The sequence below is a fragment of the Grampus griseus genome, assembly GCF_964374135.1.
Source record: "Grampus griseus genome assembly, chromosome: 1".
Lineage (NCBI taxonomy): Eukaryota > Metazoa > Chordata > Mammalia > Artiodactyla > Delphinidae > Grampus > Grampus griseus.
The window spans coordinates 66,899,345-66,916,581 of NC_139017.1; the positions used below are offsets into that span (position 1 = coordinate 66,899,345).

A 17,237-nucleotide genomic window follows, 5' to 3' on the forward strand; every position below is an offset into this window, starting at 1 on the left:
ACGCGGGCCTCTCACTGTTGTGGCCTCTCCCGTTGCGGAGCACAGGCTCTGGATGCACAGGCTCAGCGGCCATGGCTCACGGGCCCAACCGCTCCGCAGCATATGTGATCTCCCCGGACCGGGGCACGAACCTGTGTCCCCTGCATCGGCAGGCGGACTCTCAACCACTGTGCCACCAGGGAAGCCCCCTGAAGTCCACTTATTAATGTAGAGTCTGTGTCTTGGTAAAGATGTGTCCTCCTTCCCTAGAAGGGCATCTATTGTCAAGATTCTGAGGGAATAATTTCAGCTCCACAAACCCTGGGACCAGAGATGACTGAATAAAGTTGAAGCCCCCTCGTTATGTAAGGACAACTTGGTCAGCTGATCCAACAACTCCTCCTGCCTTATTCCCAACTGTGTCCCCCACTCACCCCCAGTATTTACAAACTCATCACATTGTAGGACTATCCATTTGAGGAATACTAGGGCAGGTACTGGCTGATGATATCTGGGTCGTGCTCTCAGTTCCTTTTTTGACTCGAGGAGAAAGTGGTAAACAAAGAGTCAGATGAGTAGAGCAAAGGAGATCACAGATGTTCCCTGTTGCGTGTCAGAGGTTTGTTGGGTTACATTTTGCAGAACTCCTCTCCCTTCATTCTTCCCCAAACAAAATACAGAGAATGGCCACAGTTGCCCCTTCCCAACGTCACAACCTTTGGAGCTCTCTTGCAGTCCAAATGTAGTCAAGTGTGTTGTAATGGAAAGAGCTCTGGACTTGTATGCACAAGTCCTAGACTTAAGTTTTGGTTCCATCATGTATTAATTATATAACGTGGCCAAGCCAGTTCAGCCCTCTGAGTTTCAATGGCCCCACCCCAAAAAGGCAAGGCTAATAATGCCTGCTCTAACATTCCCTAAATGATTTTAAACTATAAAAATCGGAAATCCTATAAACTTTTGGTCAGTCCACAGAATATTTCTAAATCCTTTAAAATGTTGTTCCTTGCCCCCCCTTACTACCAAATATACTCTGCTGCTGCTTCTAAGTGTGTTTCATATGCACTGACTCATATCTTTCAAGATGTATTTCTTTGCCCACACCTTCCAATAATTACTCATGACCAGCCATGAGAACTGAAAACAGAGAGGCCATTTATAAATGTTCAAGCTGGCAGGAGGAAACTGCCCAAATAAAGGGAAAAAAACTAGATTTGGATGTTCAATAGAAGCATTTTTATATGATCCCAAAGTGGGAATAAGATGAAGCCCTTAGACTCACGTTTCCACTATGCAGACAGGGGTGCGAATACCCAAATCATGTGTTAAACTGACAGTACAAACAAAACGCTTGGGGGCTCAGACAGAAAAAAAAATAGTAACTTATTTTGGCTGGAGGAAACTGGGAAAAATTCTCTGGGAAGGTGGCATTTGAGTTGGGTCTTTCCCACAGGTGAAGGAGAGAGAGATGAGGGAGAAAGGAATGGAAAGGTGCTGGAAAGACAGAGAGCACTGAGGGGGAAGGCGCAGGGATATGAGGGCTAAGACACTTGAGAATGTTTCATTAAGTATATGCCCAATATGTCTGAAAATGAACGATTTGTTTTGAGACTTCACAAGCGATCCTGGGACATGTGTTCAGTCCCACTGGCCACATCCAGTCCTAATAGCGGCCATGCAGAGTTGCAGCCCTTTTGGAGGGAAGGGGCTACTACATGTCCAGCATAGGCCTCATCTTTCCACAGCCCCTTTCACAAAGGGTCTCAGAATCCTTTAGTGGGGTCACTAAATGGAAAATGGATATTGGATGAGCCCCATCTGCTTCTATACCTTATACCTTTAGGCTATCAAAGCATTACTGGTTGCCTCTAATCCAAAATGATGCAGGTTAATGCAGGAATGTCTTGTAAGTACTTATAAAAAGAAGCAGCTATATTAGCTCTAATATTATCAACTATAGAAAGTATGGTGACTTAGTTAATAAAACTGTTTGAAAGTTGCTAAGAGAAATCTTAAAAGTTCTCATCACCAAAAATAAATTGTGTAACTATGTATGGCGAAGGATTTTAACTAGACTTATTGTGATGATCATTTTGCAACATATACAAATACTGAATCATTACTTACAGACCTGAAACTAGTGTAATGTTATATGTCAATTATCTTACCTCAACTGAAGAAGGAGAGGAAGGAGAGGGGAAAGGGAAGAAGAAGAGGAAGAAGGAGCGGGGGTGAAGGAGGAGGTGTGAGGAGGTGGAAGAGAAGAGAAGAAGCATCCACTAGGGGCCAGCATGAGCTTACCAAGAACAGTCTTGCCCTGACAGCCTGTTCTTTTTCTGACAATGACTAGACAGGCAGATTAGGGGAAATGCTCACCCACTGAATCTGTACTTCTCCAGTCTTTTAGACAGATCTCCTTGTAGATAAGGGTGAGATATATAGACTGAATATTAGAGCAATTGAATAGGTTGGTAATTGGTTAAACAATTGTACCCAAAGAAAGAAAAATGGATCCATGGCAATCATGAGAGAAATTTCTAGTGAGATAGAGCCATCATCTAAATTTCTTTAATCTGTTTGATTCAACTTTTTTTTTATAGTGATTTGGATTACGGTGCAGAAGACATGCTTACTAATCTGCATGTGTTACAGCTGAGAGGGACTACATTGGGATCCAAAATTGTCTTATTAAGCTAACAAAGACAAAATTCAAAAAAAGATAAATGTAAGATTCTGTACTTTGGTCCCCCAAATGAACTACATAAATACAAATTGGGGGTTGAAGAGGTATGCCTTAGATGAAAACAGCATCTTGGGTGGGTTTGCAAGCAATAAGCTTAATGAGGCTGGACAATATCACTTTCCTCCTGGGAGAGAGGCTATCCTTTAGGTTACACTGAACTCCTTGTCAAAAGACCTGAGCTCTATTTCTACCCCCACCACTAACAAGTTATTTAGTCTCTGCGTCTCCATCACCTGATCTCTAAAATTAACAAGTTGGACTAAATCTCTAGGTCTTTTACAGCAGTAAAACCCTAGGTAGGACTCAGCCCTTTATTGTCTGAGGAGGTGGGGTGAACATCCACTTCATTACCTTCTCAAGTGTCTTCCCGAACTGCAGAGCCTGGAAAGCTAAAAGGGACTGAGACTCCCTTGCAGCTAGGTACGGGGTGTAACTTAGGTCTGGCCACTCAGAAGCCCTTGGACAACATATGGAAGGTACAAGTGAGGCAGAGGCTATACTGGTGCAGCTTCTGTTGCTTCCGGAACCAGTTTGAGGAAGCTGTTGGTTTTTTCTGCAGTAGCAATAGCAGCGATCCCAGTGTTCAGGCACTAGCTCTGTGGTGCTGAGGTGAGAGGCAGGACCCTGAGCATCCATTCCTTGGACTATAGCAGACAGGATATGTTGAAAGCACAGTTCATGGCATGATCAAAATGCACCTTTTTTTTTTAACATCTCTATTGGAGTATAACTGCTTTACAGTGTTGTGTTAGTTTCTGCTTTATAACAAAGTGAATCAGCTATACATATACATATATCCCCATATCCCCTCCCTCTTGCGTCTCCCTCCCTCCCACCCTCCCTATCCCACCCCTCTAGGTGGTCACAAAGCACCAAGCTGATCTCCCTGTGCTATGCAGCTGCTTCCCACTAGCTATCTATTTTATGTTTGGTAGTGTATATATGTCAATGCCACTCTCTCACTTCGTCCCAGCTTCCCCTCCACAGCTCCCCATGTCTTCAAGACCATTCTCTATGTCTGCATCTTTATTCCTTTCCTGCCCCTAGTTTCTTCAGAACCATTTATTTAAAAATTCCATATATATGTGTTAGCATACGGTATTTGTTTTTCTCTTTCTGACTTACTTCACTCTGTATGACAGACTCTAGGTACATCCACCTCTCTACAAATAACTCAATTTCGTTTCTTTTTATGGCTGAGTAACATTCCATTGTATATATGTGCCACATCTTCTTTATCCATTCATCTGTCGATGGACACTTAGGTTGTTTCCATGTCCTGGCTATTGTAAATAGTGCTGAAATGAACATTGAAAATGCACCTTTTTTAAAAAAAAATTTTTGGCCTTGCCACGTGACACCTTAGTTCCCTGACCAGGGACTGAACATGGGCCCCCTGCAGTGGAAGTCCTAACCACTGGACCACCAGAGAATTCCCCCAAATGTAGCTTTTTTAATCTTTTATAATCCATTTAAAATTCATTCAGTGGGGTAATCCCCTGCTCCCCTTGCTTCTCAAAGTGTGACCCAAAATGCCAGCACTGGCATCAGTTGGGAACTTTTTGGAAATTCAGATTCTCAGGCCCCACCCCAGACCCACTGAATCACAATCTGCATTTGCAGAACAGCCCGGGGTGATTCGTGTGTACATTAAATTCTGAGCCAATCCCTGCTTGTTGTGCTTCTCTTGATAGTGGATAGTCTTTTAACAACTTTAGGTCACAAGCATAGTTTCAATTTATGAATTAGAGTGCCCAGTCCTAGATGTTAATCAGACCTTCAATCTTAATTCAGAGATAACTCTTTGTTCTCCTACTTACTCAGTTTAGGTCCTGACTTGGGAAAGGAGCTTGACTGGTTTCTCTCTCTCTCTCTTTCTCTCTCCGTACCTCCTCCCTCTCTCCTCAGTGTCTGTTTCCTTTTCACCTCACCTAGGCCAAAGTAGGAGAGAATAGGGAAGGGAGGGAGGATAGATAAAGAAGTAGAAAGTTCTTTGGCTGGGCAGCTTCCTGCTGTCTCAGCTTGGAAGTGACTGTCCAATTCTTTCTCCCATGGGCACTTCTGTGGACTTTTTAGAGGTGTTTGTTTGGGGGGACTGCTCTCCTCCATTCAAGGCAGATGCATCTTTCTTCCAGGAGAGCACTTGCACCTCTTTCCTCAACCCCTAAGAATCTAGATTCATCTCCAGCTTTTTAGTGCTTTATTCAACCCCTCCTTATTGTACCGGAACCCATGCCAGCTCTCTGTCTTTCATGGACTATGGAAATACATACACACATGGCTTTGTCCCAGCAACTTCTGTAGTGCAGAATCCCAAAACAGGCTCTTCCATCCTACAGCCACAATTCACCTTAGCTTTCTCACATGTGAGTCAGGCCTAGTTCCCTGTGTCTCCCTACTGTGGGTAACACATTTCAGACCTCTCTGGGTGAGTTCATGGGCATCTCCCTTATTAGGCTTCATGAGGAGAGGGTAAACTTTCCAAAACTCCCCACTGTGAGTAAGAATTGTGATGGCGACTATTCACATGGCAAAGAAACCTTCACAGACCTTCTCTCTTCTCCATACTCTGACCCCTTTTTATCTCCTTGATGTGATTTCAGAGTCCAAAAGTCAGGGAACAGATGCTTAACCATTTCCTTTGTAAATTCTGGGTATGATGATCCGGCTTCAGAATTCCATGTCTCTTGTATCATGAAATATCACTCTTGACATCCTGTCACAAGTGCAATTGCTTAATTGTAAAAAATAAAAATAAAATTCTGCCTTCCTGCCTCATTCTCCCTGGACACACCCACCTGAGAAACGGCATTCTGTTGTGGGTCCCACATTTTAAACCTAATATAGAGCAATTGGAGATGTGCTCAGAAAAGCTAGGATGGAGACTTCCTGGTGACACAGTGGTTGGGAATCCGCCCGCCAATGCATGGGACACGGGTTCGAGCCCTGGTCCGGGAAGATCCCACATGCCACGGAGCAACTAAGCCCATGCGCCACAACTACTGAGCCTGTGTGCCTAGAGCCCGTGTTCCACAACAAGAGAAGCCACTGCAATGAGAATCCCACGCACCCACGCACCGCAATGAAGAGCAGCCCCCGCTCGCCACAACTAGAGAAAGCCGCGCAGCAACGAAGACCCAACGCAGCCAAAAATAAATAAACAAATAAATTTTAAAAGAAAAAAAAAGAACTCTGAATATTAAAAAAAAGAAAGGGCTTCCCTGGTGGCGCAGTGGTTGCGAGTCCGCCTGCCGATGCAGGGGACGTGGGTTCGTGCCCCGGTCTGGGAAGATCCCACATGCCGCGGAGCGGCTGGGCCCGTGAGCCATGGCCGCTGAGCCTGTGCGTCCGGAGCCTGTGCTCCGAGACGGGAGAGGCCACAACAGTGAGAGGCCCGCGTACCGCCAAAAAAAAAAGAAAGAAAGAAAAGCCAGGATGGAGAAGGAACTCAAAATTAGGAACAGTTGAAACCAAGTTTATCTTTAAGAAAACTAAGCATAACCTAAGCAATGTCTTTAAACATCTAAAGCCCTGACAAGAGGACCAGGAATTAGATCTGCTCTGTGTAACCCTAGGAGGCACAGTGAGTAGAAGCTATAGCAAAATCATTTTGCTCATTATCCATAGGAAGAATTTTCTAATTACCAGAGCTATCCTGAGATAGAGTGGGCTGTCCTTGGGAGGTAATAAGGACCACATCCTCACAAAAAGTCAAGCGTGGCCACATGGCAGGAGAAGTTTAGAAGGTCTCAATAAGTGGTTTCTTGGTTGAACTAAACAGGCTTTAAATTCCTTTCAGATTTTTGAGAACCTCCACTTCAACTCAAAAGAAGTCCACCTTTAGTCTCAGGCTACATGTAGTGTCATATGTAACTTTTTTTCTAGACATTTTAAAATTTGCTTTCCTAGATTTGCTTTTAGGGTGCATTTTGTATTTTATTAATCCTAAGAAATAATTTTTTTCAAACTACATTTAACATCTTTGAAACCACGATGCATCTTATAATTGTTGTCTTGTCATCGTTTTCATTGCTTAAAGCAAGCATGTACATTAAAGTACTGGCATCAAAATTTAAGAATGGGTGGGAGCATATTGGGAGAAATTTCTAGAGATGAAGGTGAAATATTCATAGGTTGTGAGGAGAAGTGGAGTGAGTGGTGAAGCAGACATGTTTAGCAACATTCCTGAAGTAGAAGTCAAAAGTAAGCTAACTCCAGATAATTGCAAAGCCAGCCTAAAAGTCTGGCAACGATAACTGTTACTCTTGTTATGGCTTCTTTTAAGAAACGCTGCGTTACTAATGCTCTTCACAGGAAAGAGTATGTTACAAGAATGGGAAAACCCAGACTTGGCTAAATCTGAGTGGAAAAGTGTTTCAGAAAAGTCAGACTCTGAAAGTGAAATAGTTTTAGGAATACCTTACCCAATTTATTTCCCTTATAGTGTCCTTTTTTATGAATATTTAGAGTGATTCTGATTTTTTAATTTTCTGTTTCTAATTAAGCCTAAAAGACATCGTGTGGCTACTTGGCCACAATTTTCTTTCTTACTCTTCTCTTTAATGGTGCAACCTACAGTCAACGTCATTTTAGATTCAGTGAATTACAGGCATAATAACAATTTACTGCTTCTACCAAGTATGTTACTTGCATAATCTCTTTTAATCCTTCTAGCAGTTCTGTAAGGAAGACACTATTATAATTATGTCTTGCAGATGAGGAAACCCAACTTCAGAGACAGAGTATCTCGTCCAAGCCTACACAGCTGGTAAGTAGTAAAAGTGATGTTTGAACCCAAGTCTATTAACGGCTTAGCCAGGGTTCTTAATTTCTATACTCTGTCACCTCTAGGTCCAAAGCTAATTAGCTTGGCTACTACAATTAAGAGCATATTAACTGTAAAGAAATGGGGGAGAGGTCATTTCCCACATCACTGTAATGAGATTGGCTCCTTTGAACTGAAAAAGGCTAACATGTACTATACCAATTCTTCAGCCTCAGATGTTAGCTGAATCAGGGATGTACAGTTACATGAGTCCTCATTATAATTAGAATGTCAAGCATTGAAACAAATTATCTTTGCAGGTGTAATGACTGGGGAATAAACTAAACCAATATGGGCAAACTGTAGTACATGTTGGGAATTTGGTGAATAACCAGGATGACCTGGCTGGGAATAAGAGCTCTACTTGGCAGAAAGTTCTCATTTAAGGAAATATAGACAGGAGTACATTTCTCTTAGTTAATTGCAGACCAGCTAACAAGAATTCAGAAGAGGGATGGATTAGGATTACAAACAGGGAGATCGACTCTGGAAGGACTGTACTGCTGGGCTGTTGCACAACGCAAGGTTAGTAACGTTACCAAGATCCAACTGGGGGAATCAATAGCAGATAAAGAGTCAAGAGGTTCTCTGGGTCTGATTAAGAAATATATAAGTATGATGATATGCTATCCTGACTAGGGTAAGAGAAACAAGCTCTCTCATGCATAATCTGAAAATATCTATTAAAATTTAAAAAGGCTCACATTCTTTGATTCAGCAACTCTACTTAAGTCTAGGAGTTTATCCCACAGATATGTTCAAATATGTGCATAAAGATATAGGTGTAGGGCTTCCCTGGTGGCGCAGTGGTTGAGAGTCCGCCTGCCGATACAGGGGACATGGGTTCGTGCCCCGGTCCGAGAAGATCCCACATGCCACGGAGCGGCTGGGCCCGTGAGCCATGGCCGCTGAGCCTGCGCGTCCAGAGCCTGTGCTCCGCAACAGGAGAGGCCACGACAGTGAGAGGCCGGCGTACCGCAAAAAAAAAAAAAAAAAGATACAGTGTAAGAACATTAATTGCAACATAATTTAAAACAGCAAAAGTTTAAAAATAATCTAAGAGCTCATCACTAGGGACTGGCAAATGTCATCTCTCTGGTAAGTGATTTGTGAACCTCCACACCGAGCTTAGTGCTCCTCCTCTATGCTTTTAAGCACCTTAGCATCCCATGTCTTAAAACCTCTAGTAATGAAAAAGTCTGTTTATTTGTCTGTCTCTCTCTATAAGGGTACTCTTATTTCCCTCTTTAGACAAATGAGAGATCTTGAGCTCAGAAGGCGTGTGCAGTCCACTCCCCACCAATAGAGGTTGAGGCCAAAGTATACGTAAAGGCACAGAGGTATGAAAGAGGCTGGTGTGCTGGGGAAAGAGCAAGTGGTCAGTGTGACCTCTATATATGTCATGATAGGGAGTTTGGACTTTAACCTAGAGGATTTGATTCACTCTTTTACGGGAAAAGTCATAAGTGTAGAACCCAAAGAGTGGAGTTCCTTCTTTCTATAGAGTGAAGTCCAGATAAGAAACTTAGACTCAGGGAGGACAGAATGAGAGAGTAAAGCTGAGATCCAAATGAAACTTGCCAGAACCCTTTCTGCTCTCTGGTGGAGGACATTTGGGTTCCTTGCCTGGTATCTGGTATGGACTCCCACAGGTTTAGGGTCAAGGTCTGAGTCTGAGACACAGAAGTGATCAGGGAACCAGAGAGAAGCAGCTTCCTCCCCAGGCTTCTCCAGCATTTTGTTGCTACCCTTGCTGCTTGGGAATGAGCCTGAGATTCTCCTTAGGCAGCCTGGGCTAGCCCAAAGTTTCCCTAAATGCATGCTGGAACCTTAAACAGAAGCTGGATGAGGACTTTTTTTTTCCCCAGAGGAGCATGGCCAGTAAGCTGCCTGTCTGATATCTCTTGATATTTCCTTAGTGCAGGTCTTCCCGGGAGATCATTAACAGGTATTGTAGGGGAAGATCAACGAGAGCTGGGGAGCTTAAAGACAGTGGAGACTAGAGGGCATAAAACTCACTCTTTCCCCCGCCCCCCCCCCCCGCCACACACACATCATTCTAACCCATAAGTTCTTGTTCTTCCCCACTCCCCATATCCCTAACCCTAAATGGAGGTATGTGTCAGGACAGGAAGAAAGATATTGTAGCTGCTAACAAGTTGTGAATGAGGAGATACTGAAGAGATAAAACTCCCTTTTGAATGGCTATTTCACCCTTTTGCTCTCTTAAAAAATGATCAGCTGAGTTTTTAAATTAATTTTTATTGGAGTATAGTTCCTTTACAATGTGTTAATTTCTGCCGTGCAGCAAAGTGAATCAGTTATACGTATCAACTGATTTTTTTTAATGACTCGATTCTTTGATTACCTAGACTCTTGATACTAATGCTAGTCACTTCCTGTCTAGATCAGGGATGGCAGAAACTTCAGGCGACACGGGAGTAGAGTGGGGTTAGCCAGGGAAGGCTTGCTGGGGGAGAGTTCTGAGAAGTGAGCTAAGCCTGCATTAGAAAGGTGGAAATCAGAACCACAAAGACCCTTGTAAACCAGAACCCCAGTACTGGATCATAGGGCCTGGACATAACTCCTCAGGGTTAAGCAAGTGTCCACTGAGGTCAGTTTATTTGATTGCTCTTTTGTAATTTCAAATTAGCTTCTCCTCCAGTAAGGCTTACTGATGCCCTCAGTAAGGAATGCTTCCAAATATCCAACAGGTTAAAGAACCTCTTAACAAGACTTCCATGTTCTGATCCCTTCCTACTTCCCCATGTTCATCTCCTGCCACCTTCTCCCTAAAACACCCCCACACACACACACATGCATAAATACGCATAATTCTCCAACCACTTTCAATTATTTGCAGCTCTACAAACACACCACGGTCTTTTATGTCTCTTTGCCTTTGCACCCTCAGCCTGCATGCCCTACCCCTCAATCTTTTCACATCTCTTCTTGGTGAAATCTTGCTCTTCCTTCAAGATTCAATTTCCTCCTCTGAATTCCCAGTGTTTCATAGAGCACTTATCACATTGCATTGTAATATGTGTGTGTACCCACCTGCCTCTCTCATTTTTATAATTTCAGTGACTTTGCAGTAATAGCACGGTGAAGATAATACTAAGAAGAAAAGGATGAAGTATGTTGATGTTATTCTGGTTAATTGTTCAAAAAGAAATGGGAAATTTCATTGTGACTGAATATGTGTCAAGTAGAAGGATGGGAGGGTAGAGTTGTTATCAGTTCTAAGCCTTAGCAGTAAACGTTAACTGATGAAGGATAAGGACCCAATGAGAAATAAACCTCCTGGGAAAAATTCACACCAGACTTGCAGAAAACCAATAGTTTTAGTAGGCAGATGAGGGACTTATAAAAATTGAATTGTATGTTAGTGTTGGAATGGCTCTTCGGGAGGTAAGAACATGCTAAAAACTAGAATTCAGCAATTTTGAGAATTTGTCTTAATCTTTCTTCAAAGAGATTTCTTGATGCTAATAGTACCACTTGTTCAGTTAGGCTAAAGTGAGCATGGCCTGCCTGCTGCCACCAGAGCCCATCAGCCTGTCTAGCTATGTTGGTGCAGGAGGTGCATCTGGGTGAGTCTAACAGTATGCTGACCCTTCTAACCCGGAATGGAGGCCCACACAAGTCCCTTTCCCTCTCTAAAACTAGCCCAGGACTTTGAGGGTATACACTCATCAGAAACAGAACTGAAAGTCTTTTAAAATTTAACATTAAAGTCATGATGAATAATTACAACTTGACCCTTAAATGTTCCAAAGAGCTTAGTACCAAATAACCTTAAGTACCAAAAAATTGCCTGTGCTGAAATACATGTTGGGTGGATTTATATGAAAAGCTAAGGATGACTAAATTCAACTTCCAAACGTATACCTCAAAGTAGTAAATAACAGGTTTCTCCTTCCTTACTGAAATCTGTGAGGGGAAGGGAGCCATCAGAGGGAAGGCCTTGTGGTTACGAGGATGTGCTGTGTTAGACTGACATGGCAGCCACCACACTTCATAAGCCACAGTAAGACAGAGGGATGCAGAGATGGCTTTGTAGCGTCTCCACGTGACGGGAAGCAGGAGAGACCAGGGATGGATACGCCTGGAGAGGGGGCAGTAACCATCCCCTCCCTCAGCTCTCCACAGCAGTGGTCTCAGGGGTTCCCTGACTCACAGCAAAGTGGGAAGCGGGGGTCTCGAGTGTGTCCCTGTGCTCTGGGAAGGCCTGTGCCTCCTTTAATTCCAGGACCACCCGGCTGAGAAGGTCTTTGAGCAGCTGCATTTCTCGGAGCAGAAGGTCCATGTCGGGTTTTAGGGCTCCAGTGGTTTGTTCCAAGGGGGTCAGCGGAGCGCAGGCCGGTGGCCCAGCAGTGGGGGCTCCGCCCGCGGGGAACAGCAGCCCGGCTGAGGTGGTGTTAGGGACGGAGGTGACCGACGGGACCGATATGGACAGCGGGGGCTTTCTGAAGGAAAGCGGCTTGTTACCGGGCGCCAAAGCCGCAGCCTGTGGGACCGGGACGGTGGTGGACGCCACGTCCAGGGGAGAACCTGTGAACGCAACACACAGAGAACCGCACGGCTGAAATCCTTCTCGCAAGGGCTGCGGAGTAAGGAGGGGGCAAGGGATGGGGGTGGTGGGGGTGGGAGAGAAGCGCCGGGCCGGGGAGGTGAGTAAGGGGAGTGAGGAGGGTGGGAACAGAGGTGGAGAGGAGGGAAGGAAGGGGGAGGCGGGCGGAGATGGGGGATGGAGATGGAAGCGCGGGGAGAAGAGGGGGGCCGGCGAGACAGGCATTCCAGAGGGGCGGGCGCAGTGCTCCCCTCCCGGGTGGGCTACCCGCCCGGTGGGCTTCCCGAAGGACAGTCACTCACCCCGCCCCGGAAGCTGCAGCCAAGGGCTGCGTTTCCGGACGCTGCGGCTGGCGGTAGCAACCTCGCACCAGTGCGATTCCAGCTCCTCGACCTCGGGCTCGGGGACGGTGTACTCGGCGCCCCAGTCGAAGCGGCGCACGGCGCGACTGTACTTGTAGAAGGCGAACTGCAGCGGCGTGTCGCGCTTCTGAGGGTGCAGGAGCGTCTCGCACCGCAAGACCACTCCGCCGAGGGCCGCGCCGCGAGCCTCCACCCGGCCCATCACCTTCAGCACCGGCGCCTGGAACAGCTCTGCGGAGAGGAGGCCCAGTGGCTAAGGATGCACTTTAGGCCGGCGCAAGGGTCCCAGGGAACCAGGTCCGGCTGGTTCACGGTCCCACGACCCCTCTCCCGGTTTCCCACAAGGGCCCGTAGCCGACCAGGGAGGAGGCTCTGTGTACACGTGGAGGGAGGAAAGTCTTTTGAAATGTGGGGAACGAGTCCACGAGGGAGGGGAGATCTTGAAAGGAGGCGGGACCAGGTATGAAGCTTCGTGTCACCTCCCGACTGACACCCAGCTCGGGTTCTCCAGCCTAGAAGGGAGTCGCTGCGCCTGCTTCACAAGACGCTCAGGAGCAGTTCCCTCGCCCCAGTCCCACAGTGATCCCATCTACTGCCGCTGTCTTTCTGGCTGGGGCTGCGGAGAGAGCTGACCCCAATATGGGGGTCTCTACCCGGAGTAAGAAGCTGGATGTGTATCGGGGAGAAGGGACACCTGCCCCCACGCAGGCTACAGATCAAGGGCGACTTCACTGAGGAGGAGGAGAGGAGAACGTGTACTTGGTCCCGCAGAGAAATCTGCCATGTGCCAGCTAATGTAACCTCCGCCCCTCCTTTCCCCGCCTGGTTTCTGTCCCAGAATTTCCCAGGGCTCGTTTGCCTCCCTCCCCGGCCCCTAGTCTCCCCCACCTTGCACAGTCACGGCCACCTTGGCGGAGAACATGGGCGCGCTCTCCACCGGGATGCGCATGGTGCCGGAGCACTGGTAGCGCCCGCTATCGCTGGCGCGCGCCTGGGGCACCGTGTAGTTGGCGCTGGAGTGGAAGTAGCGCACGGGTTGGCCATCGTGGTAGTAGTGAAGTTTGTAGACGACCTTGTCATACCAACCGCGGCAGCGCATGACCAGCGGCTCGCCCTCGAACACCGCAGCATAGGGTACTTGCAGGATCAGCCAGTCTACGACAGTCAGCACAAACAGACTCCAAGAGAAAGTCCAGCCCTGGGTCTCCCATACTTCTCCGCCTCCCTGCTCCCCCGTCCTCCCCCTTTCTCCTCACCAACTCCCTCCCCCCTTACTGGGCACCCCAGGAGCCTCAGAACAAGAAGCATCAGAAGGTGAGTGGGAAGGAAAGGGGAAGACCAGCCTTTTATTAGGTACTGAGAAGACAAAGATGCCTGAGACTTGGTTCCAGCCTCAAAGAGCCATGCCCATCAGAATCCAGTTTAAACTCCTTAGGATGGTATCAGGGCCTTCCTGACCTGGCCTCTGCCTACCTTTTCAGCACCATCTCAGGATTCTCCCCTGCCCCATGTCTCCTTTTCTCTCTCCACCTTCCATTCCTAATGCAGGCTAAGTCCATGCATACTGGACTGCTGGGAGAACTGGCCCTGCTCTGAGCCCAGAGGCTTTGTACCTGCCAAGAAGACCCCTTCACCTGCTGTAGTTGAGGCCTGCTTATCCTGCAGATCTGGGCTTAGATCCTGTCTCCTTGAGAAAACTTACCTGACCCCACCCCCAGACTTAGGCACCTCCCCCAGCACCCTTATGTACCTGATCACCATCATCATCATAGCCAACACTTACATAGCCCTAGTGTCTGCTAGATGCCACTTTAGGTGTTTTCCATCGAGAAAGAATTCCGCAAGTGATAGCCACAATCTCTGTGCTACTCACAGTTCCGCAAGCAGTGACTACCGTCTATCATATTCAATATCTTATCTGTACTCGCTATCAATTTCCAAACAAGAAACCACAGAGTATGGATGTGAAGTATAAGTGCTAATCTGAGCACTGAGTGATGATCTTTAAATTCTGAATACAAAATATAGCCTACCAGGCTAAAATGACATAACATTCCCTACAAAGTAGCCAATCCTGTGCCCTAATGAACAAATTACTGTTATTTCTCTTATCCTGTTTGGAAATCCTTTATCCCCCAGGGAATTGGTTTCTTAATTGACTCTTATGTACGCATGTGTACGTGTCTATAATAAAATTTTGCTGAAGTGCTTTCTTCATCTGCTTTTTTCTTTGAAAACCAATCAATTCATTTTTAATCTTCACAACAACCAAAGAAATAGATGCTCTCATTGGCCGTATTTTAGTGATGGGAGGCACAGAGAAGCGTCACACTGTTCAAGCAGGAGTAATTCCCCCAGCTGCACGCAGCCTGCCCAGGGACCCTCACTTTTCCTGCTTTGCTTTGCCCTTTCTCTCCCTACCCAACCCCCCTCCTCAGAAGTTCTCTATTCAGTATACCAGGTCCTTGGAGCCTCTTCTCTTCTGAGCTACTAAATGAACAGAAATGTTTATTTAGTGTCCATTGCGGCAGGATGGTAAGGGGACCTTTGGGGCCACACAAGGCTTACTGCGTCTCTCACATAGTGCCAAGCAGGTCCCTGCCTGCCCCCATAGACTCAATATAACCCCCTCCTTACTGCCCCAATGGGAGTGGCCCAGTGTCCTCCCCCACAGGAGGACCATCACTACCAGAGGACATGTGTGCTACCCCTCCCCCATGCTCAAACACTCACCATTGGATACAGAGAGGTGGATGGGGTCACTGACAGGTGCTCCCCGTGTCTGGCATCGATACACCCCTGGTGTCTGCACCTCGATGCTCTTCTTGTGAGAGGGCAGGAGTAGGTGACCCAAATACCAGAGAGTGCTGATGGGTCGGAGCTCCAGGAGCAGAGGGTGGTACCCATCACACCGCAAGGTTACCCTTTCCCCCTTGAAGATTGTGGTCCAGGGTGGGTGTAGAGACAATATGGGCTTCTCCAGAGTAGCTGGGAGGGTGGGGTATGGGAGGGTGCAATGTGAAAAAGAGAGTCAAGGTGAGGTGGCCAAAGATGAGGTCTGAGGTTGGGAAATCTCAGAAAACGCTAGCTTCCAGGACCCATCCCTGCGAGAGGAGAGACCACATTGGGCTACAAACTAGTCTCCTGCTCAGCACCATTTCTAAGTGCCAGTGCCTACAGGCAAACTGAGTCACTGGGATTGAGGAGCCATGAGAAGAGTCACTACCCCAGAACAGCTAAGAAGTGGGGAGTACCCAAGCAGGTCACTTAGGATGGTTGGAGTGGAAGTTGTAGAAAATCTGGATGAGGGATGTGTAATACTCACCAGCTTGCCCACTGCTTGGAACTGCAAATAAAGAAGCAAGAAGAAGGAGAATGTTGGAGATGAGAGGAAAGAAAGGGACTCTCTTGACCATAGGAAGGATTCAACAAGTCTCAAGACCTGTTTTTCTTCTGCCTTTATTTCTCTCAGCTCTCAGAAATCCCCTTCCTCTTTTCCTCTCCGAAGATAGATAACGAATCGAGGATTGAATATTCCCGCAACACACACACACACACAGACACACAGACACACACACACACACACACACACAGAGAGAGAGAGAGAGAGAGAAATACCCTGGCCCCCACTCTTCCCCACACCCAAAGTCCTTATGCCGCTGTTACCTCATTGAGGACTCACCCAGGAGCAGGAGGGCTGTCAGTTCCCACATGATGGATGGAGATGCACTGGCATGGGATGGGGGAAGGGAGAGAGAGAAGATGGCCAGTGCTGACCACTGAGTACTCGGAGACACTGCTGCTTCTCCCACCCATTTCTAATTCCTGAAGATGGTGGACTGGAGAGAGCAGGAGACAGGCTGGGTACGTGTCAACTCTCAGGTGTCCCAAGCACCAAACATTGTCCCACCTACACCCCCTGAAGCCACCTCACATCTCAGGCCAGCCCCAGCTCCCGTAGAGAAGGCCTGCTGAGCAGAGTCTGTGCCCTTTCCAGCCCACGAAAGCCACACAGAACCCCAGACTCTGGCAGGTGACCTGCCACCTTCAGGCTCCCAAAAACATCCCACTCCCATCCCACCTCCTCCCCATCCTCCAGCAGGCTCCATAAGCCTCAATTGAGAAAGACATCTTCATGGGCTTGAGGTCCACCCAGGATGTTTATTCTGCTCACTTCCCGGTGACAGACATTGGTGTGAGGCCTAGTGAGGCTGACACTGGATTGCGTTCACCTAGGGTTCACATCCTCCCATGGGTGAATAGAAAAGCATGACTCACCAACCACCTTTTCTGTCACTGTCTTACAGTGTCACAGTCAAGAATAGAAATGTTATGTTTCCCCTTTCTCCCTTCCTGAAACCTTAAACCTTCAGAAATTAGAAAACACTTCTTTCCTACCCATCCCAATGCTCTCACCCTATAGCATCTCCACTCACTTGTGCCTTCCTTCCTTTCATCTGTCCCCAACCATGCCCCAGTTCTAATAGTCCTTACCTGTGTTAGAGAAGTCACTGCATCAGCCCCTTAGAAGCTTCTCAGAACTGTCCTCCCAACTTTGCTGCTTGTGCTTTCCAAGCCATGTGATCATACCCTGAGCAATGGGGAACCTGAATTCTCCTGTAAATACTTAATGAATTTTCCAACCTGATAGTATGTCTCCTTGGGCCGTCTTCTGTCCTCACCCGTGGCTGTTTAATACTGGGGCATCTCCTTCCCTTGGAGCTCTGGCAGAAAGGAGATCCATTATCAGACCCT

General features: G+C 47.0%; 1 protein-coding gene across 3 annotated transcripts; it reads right to left on the minus strand.

Annotated features, from left to right (window-relative positions):
- Nucleotides 1-11,685: 11,685 nt before the first annotated feature.
- Nucleotides 11,686-16,195, minus strand: FCRLB (Fc receptor like B; the record flags this gene model as incomplete). Of its 3 annotated transcripts, none has more annotated exons than XM_082676246.1 (6): nucleotides 11,686-12,101; nucleotides 12,423-12,713; nucleotides 13,371-13,637; nucleotides 15,216-15,470; nucleotides 15,808-15,828; nucleotides 16,165-16,195. In XM_082676246.1, the coding sequence occupies 6 exons, from the start codon at nucleotides 16,193-16,195 to the stop codon at nucleotides 11,686-11,688; spliced, it is 1,281 nt and encodes a 426-aa protein (XP_082532372.1). The 3 variants fall into 3 exon arrangements, with proteins under 3 accessions (XP_082532372.1, XP_082532373.1, XP_082532374.1); XM_082676247.1 differs by having other exon boundaries at nucleotides 11,895-12,101; nucleotides 12,423-12,568; XM_082676248.1 differs by lacking the exon at nucleotides 15,808-15,828 and having other exon boundaries at nucleotides 11,895-12,101; nucleotides 12,423-12,568.
- Between the last annotated feature and the right edge of the window lie 1,042 nt (nucleotides 16,196-17,237).